Raw genomic sequence first — 18,478 nt, forward strand, 5'->3', positions numbered from 1 at the left:
TGCATTGAAACATTCTGATTTTCTGATAACATGAATTTAAAGTTACCTGATCTTAATATTTTTGATTTAATTTTGTTTACACATTTGATATTGTTTTGAACCATATGTGATCCTCTCTCTTAATGAATTGCTATTGTATTCTCAGTAATTTATTCTTTGGTTACGTGAAACCTTTATGTCTTCTTTAAAATTGCAAATTTTCTAGTTGTTGAACTTGTTGGTTAGTAAATATGTCAATTATTAAGTAATAAATGTGCACCTTTTCATGTGTTTTTATTTATTTTAATTTTAGGTGGAGAGATCTGCAGGGAGCATTGGCAGACTATCGTCTTAGATTACGGGCTGCTTTGGAAGTACATGGATTTGTGAGAGATGTCGATGAAACTAGAGCTCGAATTGGAGAAACATGTGTGATGATTGGCAGTAGTGATACTGGAAATGACTTGGCAGAAGTAGAAGCACTTGAACGCCGTCATGAAGGACATGTGTGTCAAGTCATAGCTTTGGAAGACAAAGTCAAGGTATGCATATTGAAATTGGTTGAATATTTCCAAATTTAATTGTGGAGCCAGCCTATCTTCTATATTATTTCTACTGTATAGATACCTTTTTCTCAACTTATACGCAACCAAACTCTACAAATGAGGTAACAAAATGCACAGAATTTATCAGAGAACATCCGACGGCATACCTTACTTCCTAAATATTGCTATTGTTTCCTAAAATTGGTTGTTAAATAATTAAAAAAAAAAACAAAAAACAAACACCGGTAAATATTCCTGACGTTAACGGCGCACAAACTGTAACATTTGTTCATTTGCAACAATATCTCGCATTCTTTAAATAACTTTTATCAAAATCATAATCATAAATGCGGCTGATTCCACATTCAAGTCTCCTGTTGATACGTAAGTATGAGTCATCATGTGCGTTTAACAGAGGATAGTGTAATTACTTCCAATGTTATGTTTAAAGAGGTCCTCTGACCTCAATTTGTACATGAACATTCCAATTAAATTTGTACGTAAGACCCTGCCTTTTTTTTTCTACATTTTAAAATTAGAAATGTGCCTATCCCTCTGTGGACCTGCATTAAAAAGAGCGGGGGAAGCCCGCTGGGAGTGGGCGCATCACGCTCGTAATAATAAATTATAGCTCCTATGAAAGCCTATGGCATTGTGAAGTTGGTGGTTTAGGAATTAATGGGCTCTGAAGAAGTGTGATATTAAGATAAGATATCAGATTTATCATTTATGTGTGCATATATGGAGCTTTTTATTGTTTTACCATCCCTCTTCTGTTCTCATACCCACTTGCACAAATTACCCTTTAATTAAAGAAATTTGGTTGGAGCTGCTTATAGGCTGAAATGAAATTTAGTAGTGTATCCTGAAGCAAATTAGAATATTTTAAAAATATTATTTAATTGGCATTAGGGTATCCAGTTAACCCTATAATTTTTGTGTCAATGAGAAAATGCCTAGTGCTTAATTTTGAAGTTCTTACTAATTCTTTAATATAATTTGGTAATTGGGAAAAGTTTGGATTATTAATCTTTCTTCTTTTTCAATGAAGTATATATTGTGGTGTAATTGAATTATGAGATTTAAAAAGATATGAAGTTTCAATAAACAATCTTTTCCTTATAGGAACATGAGACTGAATCAAGGCGCCTATGCCAAAGTCATCCAACATCCCTTGTCGGGCCCATGAGGGAAAAAATGGCACAATTACAGGAGTCATGGAGACGTTTATTGTCACTGCAAGAGTCACGGCGGAAACGTCTCACTCAAGCTCACAAATTACACGAATTTCATAGTGAGCTACGTAAAATGGAATCTTGGGTTGCTGATGTAATTTCAAGAATGAGTGGCATCTCATCTCCTATTGGTAGGTTCCTTAAAATGTCATTAAATTATTTTGTTTAAAGCAAATATCTCTCATATTTAAAATGTGCAGTATCAGAACATCTGTCTTCAGATATTCTCTTCTGAGAATTGGTGTACATTAAAGAAAACTGAATCATTTAAGAATGGTGTATTTTTGCCTTAATTTAAGTAGATCTTATTTATATTTCGAATTTTCATTAAAAATAAAGCTTCCAAATAATTGATAAAAAGATATTTGTAAAAGTACCATTATTCAATCAAGCTTAATGCTACAGATGTAAGTCTGTGGTTGCTGTTTGGGTCATTTGTGTGCTCTTTCTCTTTTTCTCTTGTGTACCTGCTGCTACAGCTATACCTTTATCATTATAATGATGAAGAAATATCAGTATTTATTAATTATAAATTGAAATGCTTTAGAAAGGTTTTAATTTCATTTTTTTATTTCTATTGAAGGTGGTGCGCCCACTGAAGCAAAGTCTGTTGCAGTCTCAAGTTCATCTCTTAGTGCTGCTCCCTTACCTACCTCTGTGGTTGAAGCTGATGCCATGCTTGAGCTGCACAATGAGCTTAAGGTCACTTGAATATGAATTTATATTTATACAAATCACATTTTACGTTGTCTTTCAAAGTTTTGGATTATTTTAGCTGTAGTGCAATACATACTTTATTCTTTAAAGTGAAATATCAAAGTTTGAAAATTTCTAGATATCACAGTGCTTTGGTATAATATTTTGCACTGAGTAAGTTATAAATTGTTGATGTTAAGCAATCTTCAATCAAAAAAGTGAATAGAATTCCCTTGTCACAAGCCGGCATCTGATGTAGATGTTTATCGGAGCGTAAAAGCAGTCATGTAAAGGTAGCAGAAGTATGCAAAGTTTATGTCCTCTGCAATTTAATGTATGTATCAACAAAATATTCACAAAGTCTTTTCGAATCCTCAATTAATCAATGAAACCTCATTGATGTTGACCAGGTGTAAACAAAAGTTGCCATATTTGCTTCGTTTGGGGTTCCTCTGATACCTCACCCCACTTTAACCTACCGCCATCTAAGGTCTTCACCGATTTGCTGAATTTTTAACAGCCAAATGATCTAGTCCATTATTTTGACTATGATTTTGAAAAATTTCCATTTAATATTTGCAATATAATAGTACCTGGTTTCAATTTTTATACTTAAGTGATGCTTTTAACCCTTAACCGGTGACGTGCGGTCTGAGAGACCGCTGCGTTTCTAAAATTATGAATATTTTCAAAATTAAGATTTCAAAATATCTATACATATTTCTCGTTAGTTTCATATTTTTGCATAACAAGGACATCCCACTCTTAAAATTTTACGTTCCTTTTATGAATTTCTGTAAATTTGCAATTGAACTCGATTATTGGTCTGTGAGAACGCACGTCACTTACTTAGAATGCATCAAGAAAAGGAATAAGTGGGATAAATTTCATGGCTACTTACTACTTAGCCTTCCAACTTTAACATTTTAGACCTTTTTTGAATCTGGCGAAATATTGATACATAAATATAATAATTATAACTCAAGTGTTTTTGGCATCAGTTTTTTGATCCTGCTTCAAATCACAATTTTTTATGACAAATTGGTTCGTATTGGCATTGTAAAAATTTTAATATAAGTTTTAAAATAGTTAAGCATTCAAAGAAAAATTAAACAAAACAATAAAAATGGTATAGCAATATTTTATGAATTTTTTATTTATTGAGGTCTCCCAGACCGCACGTCACTGGTAGTCTTACAAGAATTGCACGTCACTGGTTAAGGGTTAAGATATATTTTAAATCTTATCACATCCTGGCTGCTAATTTTCTGTGTTATTATACTCCATAATGACATATTGCCGATTAATTTTAGCAATACTAATTGGCTTTATAAATTTGCACATTTAAAACAAATCCTAAATTAAACATTGTTCTTATTTAGACATTTATTTATATAAACTGGAATTATTAATTGCATTTTTTTAATGTACCCCTTTCTGTTTGATTACTGTAGGCTGAAATAGATGGACGACAAGAAGTTTTCAGGGCACTGAAAAAGAATGGGCTTGCTCTGGTTGCGCCATCCAAACAGCAAGGCATGGATGAAGACGAGCAAAGACCTGAGGAGGTGGAGGGTGTCAAGGAGTTGGATGGGAAGGATATTGAACCCAGCATTGCGTTGCTGAGTGATCTCAGGCGGAAACTTATTGCAGCATGGGAGGAGAGGCGGCAGATTTTGGCCCATGCCCATCAACTCCAGGTCTTTTTGGAGCAGGCCCAGCAAGCAGATGAATGGCTGGCATCCAAAGAGGCATTTTTAGCAAATGATGACCTTGGGGTAGGTCACCTATGTTGTAGAAATAGGCTGTTTTGACTTTTAGACAATCTTTCCAATGATTTTCAATTGAAAATCTGTTTCAATCAAAGCTTCAATAATAATATAAATGTCCTTAATTATATCAGAATTTATTAATTTTGATAAACAGTTTATTTGCTTAATCTTCTTGACTTCAATATTTATTAAAATAGGAGCAGCCCCATTTCATTTCTGTTTTCCAATATTCAGTACAAGTATGAAAAATTAACATAAAAAGGCCATTTATTGTTAATCTGTGAACATTACATAAAATTATGGCTTCATCATAAAAAGTTTATTTACTTCCCTTGAATGATGCACCAATTATACCCTCAGTCATCCTGCTACCACGTCTGTTGTATTTATTTTATTTATTCCTGCCAATCAAGTGTCAACTAATTATTTTCTCATCTCAATTTTTGTAAGCTTATGTGATTTTTGGAAAAACACTGATAGTTAAATACCTAAATAGGGACTCCGAATCCCCGCCATCACAGTCATTAACTGAAGCTAAAAATTTACACTCCTATTTTTAGGACTCGCTGTCAAGTGTTGAAGCCCTAGTGCGCCGCCATGAAGCATTTGAGAAGACTGTCACCGCCCAGGCATCGAGAGTGGAAGAGTTGGAAAAGTCAGCTCGGGAGGCTCTGTCAGATCCTACTCATTTGCATGCATCAGCGATTGGAGAGCGCTTGTCGTCTGTTTGTGCACGTAGGGATCGGCTGATGGAAAGTGCTGTGGCTCGAAGGAGAAGGCTGAGGGATTCCTACGACCTGCAGAAATTCCTCCAAAATTTCTTTGAGGTGAATATTTAAATTTTAACTTCCAGCCACTAATAACCATTTTTCGAGTTTTATGTATTTTTAAAATTATTAAAAGTTTACGGAATGAATTCATGGAATTTTCAAATGTATTCATTTTGAAATGAGAAACATTTGCAAATTTCTCACAGGGAACTTTACTTGACCAGTTTTGTTTTGTGTGACATAATCTAGTACAGACGCAGGAAATGCACCACCACATAGGGTTAGTGGGGATGGAAGAATAGAGATAAAGTTAAGCAAAAACGATGGGATAGGAAAAGAAAATCATGTATAAAATAATCTTCATGATAATTTTTTAAAAGTTCATGGACTCCTGGGCATCCATCTCTTCTTGGTTAACCACATGTGCAGAAAAAGGAGGATGGCCTTGAATCCGTGAAAGTTTATTACAAAATTGCTATAGAGGGTTTTTTCTTTATGATGGCCTTGTCCTGTTTACCTGTACTTTACCTCCCATCACCTGTCTTCATTATCCTTTCACCTTCATTAAACCTGTGTATTTATGGTTGAGCATTTCATGTAGCTCTTCTAATGAAGCTACATAGTGACAATACTGGTTGAGTCAAGCTACCTACATGAAATTTTGAAAATTTTTAACTTCTCTAGCTTCCATTTTGGTGATCATTTGGAAAAGTAATGCTTTTTTTTACTCTTACTAAAGTGAAAGCAATAACAATTTGTATTTATGTCTATGAATATGGCATGCTTAATGAAGAAGTGCTACCTCATTCATTAGAAAATTAATCTTCTTTCAGGTGGAAAGTTGGATTCATCAGAAATTACAAGGTGCTCGAGATGAGTCTTACAGGGATCCATCAAATCTTCAGTCAAAAACTCAAAGGCATGCTGCTTTTGAAGCTGAGATTGTGGCTAACAGTAGTCGGGTCTCAGCAGTGATGGCTGAAGGAGAAAGTTTAGTGGGTGCTGGTCATTTTGCCAGTATGGAAATACAGTCACGAGTGGCTGAGCTGGAGAGTGACTGGCGGACTCTGCAGGAAGCTTTAGCATTGAAAAGAGATCGCCTCCAAGATGCCTACCAGGTAAGCATGACATTTACTTTCTTGATGGCATGGTGCTTGTGTTTTTCTGATGTCATCCCTTTCACATATCAAGTAGCTGTTATATTAGCTATTACTTTCTGGCTAAATATTTTGTCCAAAAAATGTTAAGCTGCTAACTGCAGGCAGTGTTGAACAATTTCATGAACTATGTATTAAGAGGTATTTTTACGTGAAACTATACCTTCAAAAATAACTTCCAAGTGTTGTGCTAGAAGTACTGCAGAACTTATCTCTGAGATTTGCAATCATGCTCTTTTTTCATGTAGTACTTAAGAACATACTGAAAATAGTGTACTTGTAGTGCTTATATTCTTATTATTGATGAGAATAGTTATATCCTTTTTGTATTTATTAACGCGGTCACTATGTATAATTTTTAGCTTGTCTAAAAGTTGTTCTGCAAAAATTTTTATAACTACTGTTCAGGATTGGACACAATCAGTATTCATATTCTTGGGCTCTTGTGTTAAATCAATTGTGTGTGTTCAGAATATACTTTTACAATTTTGAAGAATCAGTAGACTGTTGTACTGCACAATGTCTAACCAAGGCCCATTTTTTGATTCTCTACCCAATTGAATCTTTTCTTGTGGAAGTAATGAAATGAAATTCAAAGAATGGATGACGTGTTAACATCTATCCTATGGACTATGCAACCCTTATTCAGGTCTGTAAAGGGGTTGCATCAGTCATAGGCACTCGTCGAACTCAATTCTTCTTGTCTATTTAGATACAAGCATACTTTTCTGCAAAGTATTTTGCTTCATTGTTGCTTAAATTAGGTTTTGGAATGTAATCCATAAAATGATTCTATGTGGATAAATAAATTCACATCTTGACCATTTTGCTCAATTAGGCAACCTAGTTTAACATTCATGCATTGATCATTTTCCCGCATTCATCTTTTTTTGCCCAACCACTTGAAAAATGATAGATTGAGGTTCCACTGTAATTCAAAAAGGCATTTTATGTGGTGTAAGGTTTATTTTAGGCTATGAATTCTTAGAACAAATAATTAGTGAATTTGGAATGGAAATATTTCATTTATTAAAATAATTAAATTTCAGTTGAGTAATTTATCACACATCATATTACTCTGGAATCTAGAAAATCTCTCTCCTTTGTTGTTTCCAATTAATATATTTTTGTGGATAATTTAGTCATTAAATATTTGTTATATATTAAGTGAAATTAAACATCTAGCTGGGCATTATATTAATATTAATGATGTATGTATTTAATTTTGACCAATATTTTGTCATGGCAATTGAGTTCTTGCTAAGGTATTATTCTTACTCTACAGGCCTTATTGTTTGGACGCACCTTGGATGATTTGGACAGATGGATGGAAGAGGCAGAACACCAGCTTGCATCAGAAGACCATGGAAAGGATCCAGCTAGTGTAAGAAACCTACTAAGAAAGCATAAGGTAAATAAGTTTTTCCATCATCTACGTATTTAATTATAAGTGGTGACCACTGTATGAAAAATTGATGTGATATCAATGGTAGCTCAAGTTTTGTAAGGTGCAGGGCAATGGTGTAGCCTCAATTTCTGCTTAAATTAGCTATTCATAGTTTTAATGGGAAATAGATAAGTTACCATATGAGGTCATATGGTATTATTTATCACTATAATGCCAAAAAAAATCTGTTCACTATATGCTGCTGCACACCCTAAGTCAATCTTAGATGATTAAGAAAGGATTGGGATTTATAGTCTGGACTGAATGCCTGTGAAGTAGAATTTTAGTTATATGTAAACAACTTTAGGGTTAAACAATCCTATTATCCTCCATTATCTTGAAAGAGGAAGTGAACATATATGTTCCTATTCAGTCAAAGCCTAAGTTGGGGCTAGGAAACAGCTTTGTGGTAGATACTGCTTCTAGCCCCACTTGTTTTAACCCTTTTGTAGTTGATTAATTCCATCCTGATAAATGTTTGCTTAGAAAATACGTACATAAATTATAAGCAATGTCAAATATTGTAATACCTTGAAGATATGTATTTAATATTTCCATCACATCCACACAGGAAAAATAATACAATCGCATCTTTCCACTTGGTTTAATTTCTACTTTGGCTTGGATGAGCAAATAAATCTGACGTATTTTACCCTGGTAGCTACATGCCTGTGAGCATACACAGTGTAACCACTCTTCTATTTGACATTTCTCTGATTTGATGAGTCCCTTGCAATTTCTCAATACATAATATTTATTCATTTAATCTTATACTTTCCTCCTATTTTCATATTTTGCCGCTGCTTCTGGATAATTTTTAAACAGAGGTTTCACTGTGTACAGGCTATGTGGCTATCTATGGAGACTCTCCCTCATAGGATGTTTCTGATGTAGAAACGTTGGTTACATAAATGGTGCCCATTTCTTCACATCTGCAAAAGCCATGACCTTAGTCTGTTTATGATTATTTTTTTGAAAATAGTGTACTGATTTTAATTCTGACTTAATCATTCAGGCATTAGAAGCTGATGCGATGGCCAAAGATGATGCTTTGAGTCAAGCTCGGGAAAGTGTTGCAGCATTCAAACGGGCTCAGCACTTTATGGCAGATGAATTGAAAGAAAGGGTTGATGCCCTTACTAAAAGGTAAGGTGTATATTTTGTACCTATCTATTTTTTTACATTTGATCATATTACTCTTACCCATAATGTTTAAAATGTTTTGCTGTTAAACATCTACCTTAAATAATATTATTATGGGTATAAATTGTGTGCATGTTTGAAGCCTTCTATTTTAGTACTTTGATGTGGGCTGTATTGTGTGTGATTATTTTTTAGGTTCATTTTGCCAAAATATGTATTAAAAGCATATATTCTCTTTCAGATATGAAGCTTTAAGGGAACCGATGCAAATTCGAAGGTCCAATTTAGAAGAGGCTTTGCAACTGCAGCAATACCTAAGGGATGTTGATGATGAGACAAGATGGCTGGAAGAAAAGGAAGCTCGTGCAGCATCTACTGACCTAGGAAATAGCCTCATGGCTGTGCAAACATTACAGAAAAAGCATCAGGTAAGGATATTTATCAAATAACATAATTTGCATTACAAATTCAAAATTTTAATTATTTACTGAAACAGTTTTTAGCATTGTGTAGATTTAAGTGAAAAAATGTGAAATCTAAATAAAAATTGTCAATTGTTTGGAGTTTCAAGGGAATGCAAAATCCATGCATGAGAGTCAACTGTACATATTTCTATCATTTTAGAAAAAAAGTAGTATTTCAGGAAAAATTATGAGAAATTCAAACAAAGTGATAAATTTTATGTAGTATAAAATGTGCAAAATAATTAAGCAATTTTGATCTTTAAGCATATTGCTTATTTCTGTGCAAAGTTTTAATCTCTGGAAACTCATGTCTTGCTCCAGGTACTGGAAACTGAAATCATGTCCAGGGAACCTGTTATATCTGCGATCATAATGAGAGGTCAGCAGATGGTGCGAGAAGGCCACTTTGCTGGCAGTCGCATAGATTCAGCTGCAAAGGCTCTTCAGGAGAGGGTGGGCCACCTACGAGATCTGGCTAGTGTCAGGCGGCTTCGATTGCAGGATGCCATTGAGTCGCAAATGGTAAGTATGCTTGAGTTGTGGATTATTTCAATAAGTTTTTATTTCAGTTTTTTCTCAAATGTCAGCAGCAGGTTACTTTTTTAATGGGTGATGACCCTAAGAAACATTTAATAAAATGACTAGTGGCCATCAGTCTGATGCATATAATTTAATTCCTTAAGTTAGCTGGGTTCCATCATCTCAAAAATGTTAATTCTTCCTATGCCATATCAGATAAATGTATAAGAAGTTAATAATTTTGGATTGGCTATGTTTGTGATTATGGTAATTTATTACATGATTTATGTTATTGAGATGAAATTTTTCAGTGACCATCTAATTGCTTGGATACTCATAATTATTTTTATCTTTACTGATGAAATTTTAACCAAGATATGTATTAGTCCTTACATCTTAGGCAGATTTTTATTAATTGGTCTGGTGTGAATTGTGATGATGAATCTTCAGCTTAGCATAATATCATATGTAATTGTTTTCGATATATTTTTCAGTACTATGCTGAAGCAAATGAAGCAGAAGCTTGGATATTGGAGAGACAACCTCTTCTAATGTCGTCAGATGTGGGTCAGGATGAAGATTCTGCAGCAGCTCTCATTAAAAGGTTGGATGCTGCCGATCGAGAGCTTGGAACTTTCCAAGTATCCCTTGGAAAGCTGGCTGAAACTGCTAATAATTTGGTTCAAAGGGGGCATTTTGATGCTGAGAATATATCCAAGAAACAGGTATTTGTTTATTTTGATTTATATATAATACCCTCAATTCGTGTTGGAATTTTTAAAATCAAATAATGGAGGTAGAATTCCTTTAGGCTTACATTCTCCTGGATAGTTATTTGAAATGATCTTAGATTTTATGATATTATCATGCAGTGCAGTTTAGTCTTATACTCGGGCATTGTGTGAGGATAGTTTTACCTATTACTAAGGACTAGTGGCTCTTCTTGATTTGTTTCTTGAAGCAATTTTCTCCTCGGTTACTTCTTTGTGAGAAACCTTGGTCATATTTAAGTTCATGCCAAGAAGTGTTGACAGGATCAGGACTGCATTTTCAGCACTTTAAGAGCTCTTAACCTGTTTCAATACAAGGCCAAGAATTGAAGAATTTAGTTCACCTATTGCTAAGGTCTGTTCACTTTATCTTTGCGGGTGAGCTGGTGTGGCTCAACCGAGTTGGGGTGAGAGGAGGGAAAGTTTATCTACACGTGACTTTCCCTCTGCCAATCAGCAGACAGTAGGCGTGGTCTAGCACTTCGGAACGTCAGTCGCTCTCAGACCTCCGTCGTGTCAACTTCGTGAATCTGCTAGCTGTGTTGCCAAATCCTTTTCCCTTGCACTCCCCGTTTATAAGAATGTTACGCCTATGTATGCCTTTCACCAGCGGTCTCGCATTTAGCGGACAATATCCTGGCTTCTGAGATGGGATTATCCTCAATACATTGTATGCATTGTTTCGCCGCCGGGCCCAAAATATCTGTGGCCACGTGTGAGTCACACCTTTTCGGTGAGACACAAGGGCGGCTATGTACATTTGGCAACGTTAAGGTCGCTCCTGCTCTCTCTCTCTCGGTACTACCCCTTCCCCTTCAGCGGGGCCCCTCCCCCTTCAGCGAGGCCCTCCGAGAGTGTCCGGGATCTAACGAAAGTTGACCCGCAGAGATAAAATGAACAGATAAGTGTTAAAATTTTCAGATTTAATTTTTAACTCATTTTTGCCTATAGTAAACCATCTGATAATTTTTGAAATTTTGTTTTTCTAAAATGCATGAGTTAACTAAGAATACTTTCTTCCTTGATTAGGATGAAGTGGAAAATGCATTCATGGAACTGAAAAGGCTGAGTGAAGCTAGGCGAAGGAGACTTGAAGACAGCTTACGTCTTTTCCGTTTCATAAGAGAAGCTGATGATGCTATTGAATGGGTCAGTGATCAAACATCGATTGCTGCTTCCGAGGATTATGGCCAAGACGTTGAACATGTGGAAATTTTAACTGCAGAATTTGAAGCGTTTGCTTGCACCCTTGGTATTCTTGCCAGCAGTCCCTCAAGTCTAACATCAAATGGAACAAGCCCATCTGGTTGGTTGAATTTATAATTTCATAATACGCATGCAATGAATAGAATACCCAATGTTATAGAGATTAATTGAGGTGTATAATTTTAGTAATTGGGATGACTTCTCCTCTAATGAGTTGCCATAGACTGTGAAAATCACTAGATTGTTTTAAGGTTTTTAATGTGGAAGTGATGCTTTATTCCCAGTGCTCCTTGTATTGCCATAAGATAATAATATATAATTTTATAATGTTCACGATCATTTTCAGTGAGAATTAAAAAAAAAGTCCATACTATAAGCTGGTCACCACATAGCATTCATGGTCGTTGATGGAAAGTCCAATGGGATAACTGTCTTTAAATGTGCAGGCACTAGAAACTTTGAATGTAGTAAAAGTCAAAATATTTTTGGCAGATGTGGCCTCTCTGGAGAACTGAGGGAAGTTAATAGTGAGTTTTGTAAATTTCAGGGCTAGACTCTCAACTTGACGTGGCGTGAAAACTAGTTGCTCATTTTTGCTCTATTTGTTGTCAGCTGTTGATATTTTAGTATAAAAAGAAGCATCATTTTATTTGCATGGGTTATAAAAAACTTCCATGTCTAGAATACTTAAAGTCAGTACATATTGTCCATTCTAATGGCATGAAATCCCACTGTCTATTGGTAGAGTTGGTTTTACCAAACTGTTAGCTTTAATTTAAGGAAAAGCTTTACATTCTTTTGGTAAAGAAATAAACTAATCATATTATTTTCCTACATTCAATCTACTTTTCTAGCCCCAATGGGTGAGAGAAACATGCAACCTGGCACTGTTGCTTCTAGTGGTGGCATTGGGGGAGAGGCTAAGATTAATGCTGTGCTTGAGGCCGGTGCTAATTTGTGTCAAGAAGGTCATCCAGAATCAACTCTTATTCAAGCAAAAATGGAGGAAACACGACAAGTTTGGGAAGACTTGAAAGAGCTTGCACATGCTCGTAGTGAGGTAGGTGTCATTCTTCTTGTCAAGGTCTTCTTATCCACTATTGAAAATCTTTAGGTTGGGCGATTGCCATTTAGTGGGGCTGTATTTGGTAATTTTTATTTAATATCTTGTTTAATTTAACCCTACCCCAGTGAGAAATGGGTGGTGGAATCCACGTGGAACCCACGTGGAGAATTAACGTGGATACCACGTGTTTTTGGTCGTGGAATCAACGTGGAACCCACGTGGAAATTTGGTGGAAAAATTAAAACAGCAGTGGGTGCTGTCCTAAAACCATTAAAACCTCAACCACTCTATATCTAAACCTTCTATATATGTGTCTACAATTTTTCATGTGCTCTCATGGCTGCCTTTCCACGAATTATATAAAAATAGAATGTGCGATACATTTTCACATAACTAGCGTGGTTTCAGGATGATAAATGACGCAATGTCACCAGAGAGTTAAGTTCCACAAATTAGAAATTCTGTTTAACATTTTATGATAATCACCACAAATCCACTTGAAATCAACGTGGATTCCACGTGGGTCCAACCACTCAATATCCACCACCACCAAATATCCACCACTCAACGTGGATTCCACATGGGTTCCACGTGGATTCCACCACCCATTTCTCACTGGGACCCTGTTTCAAGCACAGTTTGAAGTCACCTTAATTTTCTTTTATTATTTACTGTGTAAAATTTTTCATCTAAATCATACACCAAGGAAAATTAAAGGCACGTCATTGTTTTATTATGAAATAATTTTGGATTACTGAGTTAAAATATATGGAGTTCATTTAGCATAATTGTTAAGTTGGTTTCATTTATTACCAAATATTTGTAGAGCTATTAGTTATAAGGAACATGTCTTGTGACTGATTTAAAAAAAGCATGCCTGTATGATTTTATTAATTTGTCTCAAAATGCTTTCCCATAAGTTGCTATTAGTAGTTTGTTTTTTGTTGTGTTTGTTTCCCAAAATGGTAATGTATTTACAAGTGTGCTTTGTTTGGTTTTATGGCTGGAATTGTACTAGGTAATCCACTATTTTATGCTTCCAGAGTTATTTTTTTCTGACTCTTTTGCACATTAAGTATTGGGGTAATTAATGGCATAATCATCTCCAACAGGCATTGGCAGGAGCAAAACAAGTTCATCTTTTTGATAGAACAGTTGATGAAACCATTGGTTGGATTCAAGAAAAAGAAACTGAACTATTAGCGGAAGACTATGGACAGGATATGGAAACCATTCAGGCCCTTAGTAGGAAGCATCAAGCGTTTGAAAGTGATCTTGAAGCAGTTCGAGAAAAGGTAAAGTTTTTTGGAGTTCAGTCTTGTATTTTTCTGATGCCTCTTTTAAGCTTTCATTAGTGCTTGCATGCCACTCTAGAATGTAATACTCTTTAAATCATTTTAATCAATTTATTTTTTATTATTTTAGGTTCTTACATTGGTGGAGGAAGCTCACCGTATCGGATCTCTATATCCTGATGCTCGCGACCATATAGAATCTAAAAAGGAAGAAGCCACTGAATCGTGGAATGAACTGGAAGCTCATGCTACTGAGAGAAAAGACAAACTAGGGCAAAGGGAAAGATTGCAAGCATACTTCCAGGAATACAGAGAGTTAATGTAAGTTGAGATCATGAATTCTGATATTTCTCATCCTTTTGCTATATTTAATCCCTTATTCATTCCAAAGTGCGTACTTATGCTGACTTATCTTTTGTAAACGCAAAAAAAAAAATTCTTTGTAGGATAAGTACTTTCGTACTCTCGCGGAGGTGATAGTAACACACAGGCACGATTTACTATATTTTATTTGGTCGGTTAAACTGTACAAAAAAGACCAGCGTTTCGATGTAGCACCGACGGGCGTAACAAGCGACTTTGATGACTGGGCCAGACTGACTGCCTGCACAACTCCTTCACGAGCAACTCCCTCGGGAACTTGCGCGCATCGCTTCGCTGTTGTTTTCCAGGGAGTTCCATAGACGTCCGCAGAGGGCGCGCGGTGCGCCGTTGCGAGTCGGAACATCTCCGTTATATTGCCGTGTAATCTCCACATTCTTTATTTTGCGATTGAGAAGATAATGAGGAGACAACCTGAAACTCTTCATTTCTGTTACTCCAATAGTAACTGGCGTGATGCACTGAATTGTTGAGGCCTTTACTTTGTAGAATTCCATATTTAATGTTTGGAAGGAAATTTCTTAGCTTTTCTACATAACACACACACTTTATTGCCGACTAGTTTCGGTTACACTGTACCATTTTCAAGACTAGTCACTAGTCTTGAAAATGGTACAGTGTAACCGAAACTAGTCAGCAATAAAGTGTGTGTTTTTGTAGAAAAGCTAAGAAATTTCCTTCCAAACATTAGTAACTGGCGTATAAAAAAACTGTGTTTAAAGAATTTAGTAGTTTTAATTCCTCTTTATGTGCAGGGAGCACCATACAAAGATGTTAAACAGGACTCTCTCTTATTTCTCTCCATTTTTGATATTGGAAATCAGGGGTGATCAGGATTTTACATCAGCCTCTAATTAGTGGATTAGATCTCTACCAATTTAGTGCCATGACATGCCATGGATCACTTGCTTAGTGAATAGAAATAATAGCTCAATTTGGCTGAATGTACCTGATGTATTCTGTTTATCAGTTGGGTAGTTATAGTATCCATAAAAATTCCATTTCTTGGTAAGCATACTTATTTTTAAATTTATTTTTCAAAAGGGCTTGGATCAATGATATGTTGGCCAAAGTGACTGCTCCTGACTTGGCCAGGGATGTTCCAGGAGCTGAAGCTCTTGTGAATCGCCATAATGAGTACCATTCAGAAATTGAAACACGCACGGATGCCTTCGATAAGTTCTATGCTACTGGAAATGCTTTGATTCAGCAGGTTGGTGCTTTAAGTTTTTGGTTATTTTTATATGATTCCTTAACAGCTTTTAATTTTTTGCATAATTTATTTTTAAGTATTGTTGGCTTTATGTTTGACATACTGGTGTTGGTTCTCGCATGCTTCACTAAATGTGATGAATGTTGAGGACTGAGTACTAGCATGGAATTTGGAGTGGAGTTAAATTATCTTGTCTTGTTCATCCATTATCTCAGATTTTTGTACAACTAGCTGTTTCACGGTTACAAATATTTGCTGCATATCCTAAGAAAAAATTAATGTATTTGTGTATTTTGTTGTTTTCATTTAACAGGGGCATTTCATGTCTGGAGAAATTCAAGAAAAGATAAACATCCTCTCTCAAAGGAAGCAGCTGTTAAATGACACCTGGGATAGAAGAAGAGAGACGTATGAACTCAACTTGGATACTCAGGTAATGTATTCAAAACTCAATGTGTCAGATGGTCAATAATCTTATTTCAGACATCTCATGGGAAAGTGAAACCCCATGTTATTGAGTTGAAGGACTGGCTGAGGATCATTCATGGGTAGGGACATGCAAAAGGTGGGGTTATTTTATAGCCAAAAGTGGTGTTATTTTTCTACAAAAGCGATGTTATTTTGCCCTGAAATCGGTGTTATTTTAACGGAAAAATAATTGATGTCGATTAAGAGCCATCCTTCCAGTGGCCCATCCATTGCCCTAAATTTATGATATTATTGACCGGGAATAATTTAAGCAATAACATACATGGAATATTGACTGAATTCACCTATTTTACATATTTTTCCTTCGCGTATACATATATATAGCTTACAGATAGAGAAATTACTTTTGAATTTTTGTAATTTCAAATGAAATATTGCTATTGTGATCAAGTTGTCATCTTTTACATTAGTTCTCTTATCTGTTAACATAGTGCTATAGCAGAAAAGAAATCTTTCTCAGTCCATGTTTGCAGAAGGGATCCAAATTGCTTACAGGCACTTAGATGTAAACGATATCTCAGACATTTGAGCTCCTGGATTGCTTTAATTACATCCACTGAACCCCGGGAATTTTGGTTTTGTAGTAATTTCTGTAGTTCTCCCAACCCCAACATCAACTTGTCTGACTCCATTGATTCCAGGCCATGATTTTTTTCTTTTTAAGTCAGGGTTCATGTCTGTAGATGGAACTTCTTGGGGATCAAAAACAGATCTTTTCAAATACCTATTTTTCTGCTTAGGTCTTCCTCCATAAGAGAACTAAGTTTGGTTGATGCCTTTTCAGCCATCTGCATAGGTATTGACTTTACAGCAGCTATTTAGAGGTTTTCATGTTCTGCAGATGTAATAAGTGGTTTTATCTAAAAAAAATACTCATGAATATTCTCGAGGCTCATTTTTAACTTCCTTAACTCTTTCAAAATGTTGGAGCTCTCTCCTTAACATGAATGCAGGACTGTGCTCCATGAGACTCTTTGGTCCCCTCTGTATGGAGCATTTATGTTGGACATCTGTTAAGAAATGTTTTGCAGAAAATCTAACACTCTCAACACCAACCTTTTCTGATCCTTCCTAGTGGGCATTTCGCATTATCTTGGACGCTGAGGGTAGTTGGTCTCCCTCCTTTCGCTGTTTATAACCCTACCAGAGGCATTGGTTTGCTGTCAACTCATGCTTTGTTTATGTGAAATAGCTATATGGATGATTGTTGCTTTAACGGAAATTGCAGACTTCCATTGAATTCCTCGATTTATTCTGAGAATTTTGAAATTTTGAATGAAGCTTTTCCGTCAGCATTAATGAATTTAATGCATTAACAATTTCCATGTTGACTTTATACTGAAATCGAGATATAAGTTAATATTTATGGTAGAATTTCGTTTAAAAGTTGTAAACGCTGCCAAAAGACGAAGAATTCAATTCTTAGTTTATATTTTTTGAGAAGGAACCATATATTTATTTCGCAAATTAACTGAATGAACAATTGTATGACTGCGGTCCCTTGCCACAAAGAGGGGTAATAAGAGACGAGGGTCTAGGTTCATGCTTCCGGATTTCGGAAGTTACAGATTTTGCCAGTCCATGGTGTTGGCCGGTGTTGGGTCCCGAAACTAAGACTTTGCGAACCTGCGAATGTCATACAAGGAGGAGAGCAAGGAATTGTATTTTCGGCATTAGGCCTGTGTAGGAAAATCTCAGACAAAAATTTTCGCCTTTCGTCTCCTGGGTCAAGAAAAGTCCTGCTGGATATTTTCGTCATTAGCAACGAAAGGGTTAAATCTTTATAGAATGTGAGCATTTGGATAGTTTGAACCCTCCAGTAATTTTTTAAAGTCAACCATCAGATTCCCATGGCGTTTTGTCTACTTTGTAGACATCGTGAATGCGGTTTAGACATCCTCAGGACCAACAAGTCGCCTTTTTTCCTCGAGTGTGTTTCTTTGTGGATGGAAAATTGAATAAATTCATGGGCGATTTTCACCAACTCAGACGCGATTTTCACCATTTTCTTCCTTATGCTCTGAATGAAATTGTTTTTCGAGGCGTATATTTAAGCCGTAATTTTTTCACGGCATTGGCCGCTCACCTACGCGACTAATTTCCGCCGGCCGCCGTTCTCGCCATAGCGCCGTGAAATCCAGAGAGTCGTCTTGTCGGAAAATGGCCTGAATTTTACGGCGCTGTGCCGGGAACGGCAGCCGGCGATAAGTCGTTTCCACTTAAAGCTGCCACAATGTAGCTCCGTGTGTATTTCACGGAATAGACGGCGCACAGCCACTTTTTGCCGCTTTCAGACTTTTGCTTTGCTCCGGCCGTCGTCAACGGCATGGC

The 18,478-nt window shown here is 36.0% G+C and overlaps 1 protein-coding gene across 12 annotated transcripts in view; it reads left to right on the top strand.

Moving 5' to 3' along the window:
• LOC124157741 (spectrin beta chain, non-erythrocytic 2) overlaps window positions 1-18,478 on the top strand; it is a 218,640-nt gene that overhangs the window by 165,327 nt on the left and 34,835 nt on the right. For all 12 annotated transcript variants that reach the window (XM_046532735.1, XM_046532724.1, XM_046532725.1 and 9 more), the window contains 17 exons: window positions 293-521; window positions 1,650-1,890; window positions 2,343-2,461; window positions 3,910-4,233; window positions 4,788-5,054; window positions 5,831-6,115; window positions 7,440-7,565; window positions 8,617-8,747; window positions 8,986-9,172; window positions 9,530-9,730; window positions 10,222-10,452; window positions 11,527-11,803; window positions 12,558-12,763; window positions 13,882-14,064; window positions 14,195-14,385; window positions 15,490-15,658; window positions 15,972-16,091. In XM_046532735.1, coding sequence (XP_046388691.1) covers window positions 293-521; window positions 1,650-1,890; window positions 2,343-2,461; window positions 3,910-4,233; window positions 4,788-5,054; window positions 5,831-6,115; window positions 7,440-7,565; window positions 8,617-8,747; window positions 8,986-9,172; window positions 9,530-9,730; window positions 10,222-10,452; window positions 11,527-11,803; window positions 12,558-12,763; window positions 13,882-14,064; window positions 14,195-14,385; window positions 15,490-15,658; window positions 15,972-16,091 — 3,487 coding nt within the window. The remainder of the gene's footprint in view (window positions 1-292; window positions 522-1,649; window positions 1,891-2,342; window positions 2,462-3,909; window positions 4,234-4,787; window positions 5,055-5,830; window positions 6,116-7,439; window positions 7,566-8,616; window positions 8,748-8,985; window positions 9,173-9,529; window positions 9,731-10,221; window positions 10,453-11,526; window positions 11,804-12,557; window positions 12,764-13,881; window positions 14,065-14,194; window positions 14,386-15,489; window positions 15,659-15,971; window positions 16,092-18,478) is intronic.

This window comes from Ischnura elegans, chromosome 4 (genome assembly GCF_921293095.1).
Source record: "Ischnura elegans chromosome 4, ioIscEleg1.1, whole genome shotgun sequence".
NCBI lineage: Eukaryota > Metazoa > Arthropoda > Insecta > Odonata > Coenagrionidae > Ischnura > Ischnura elegans.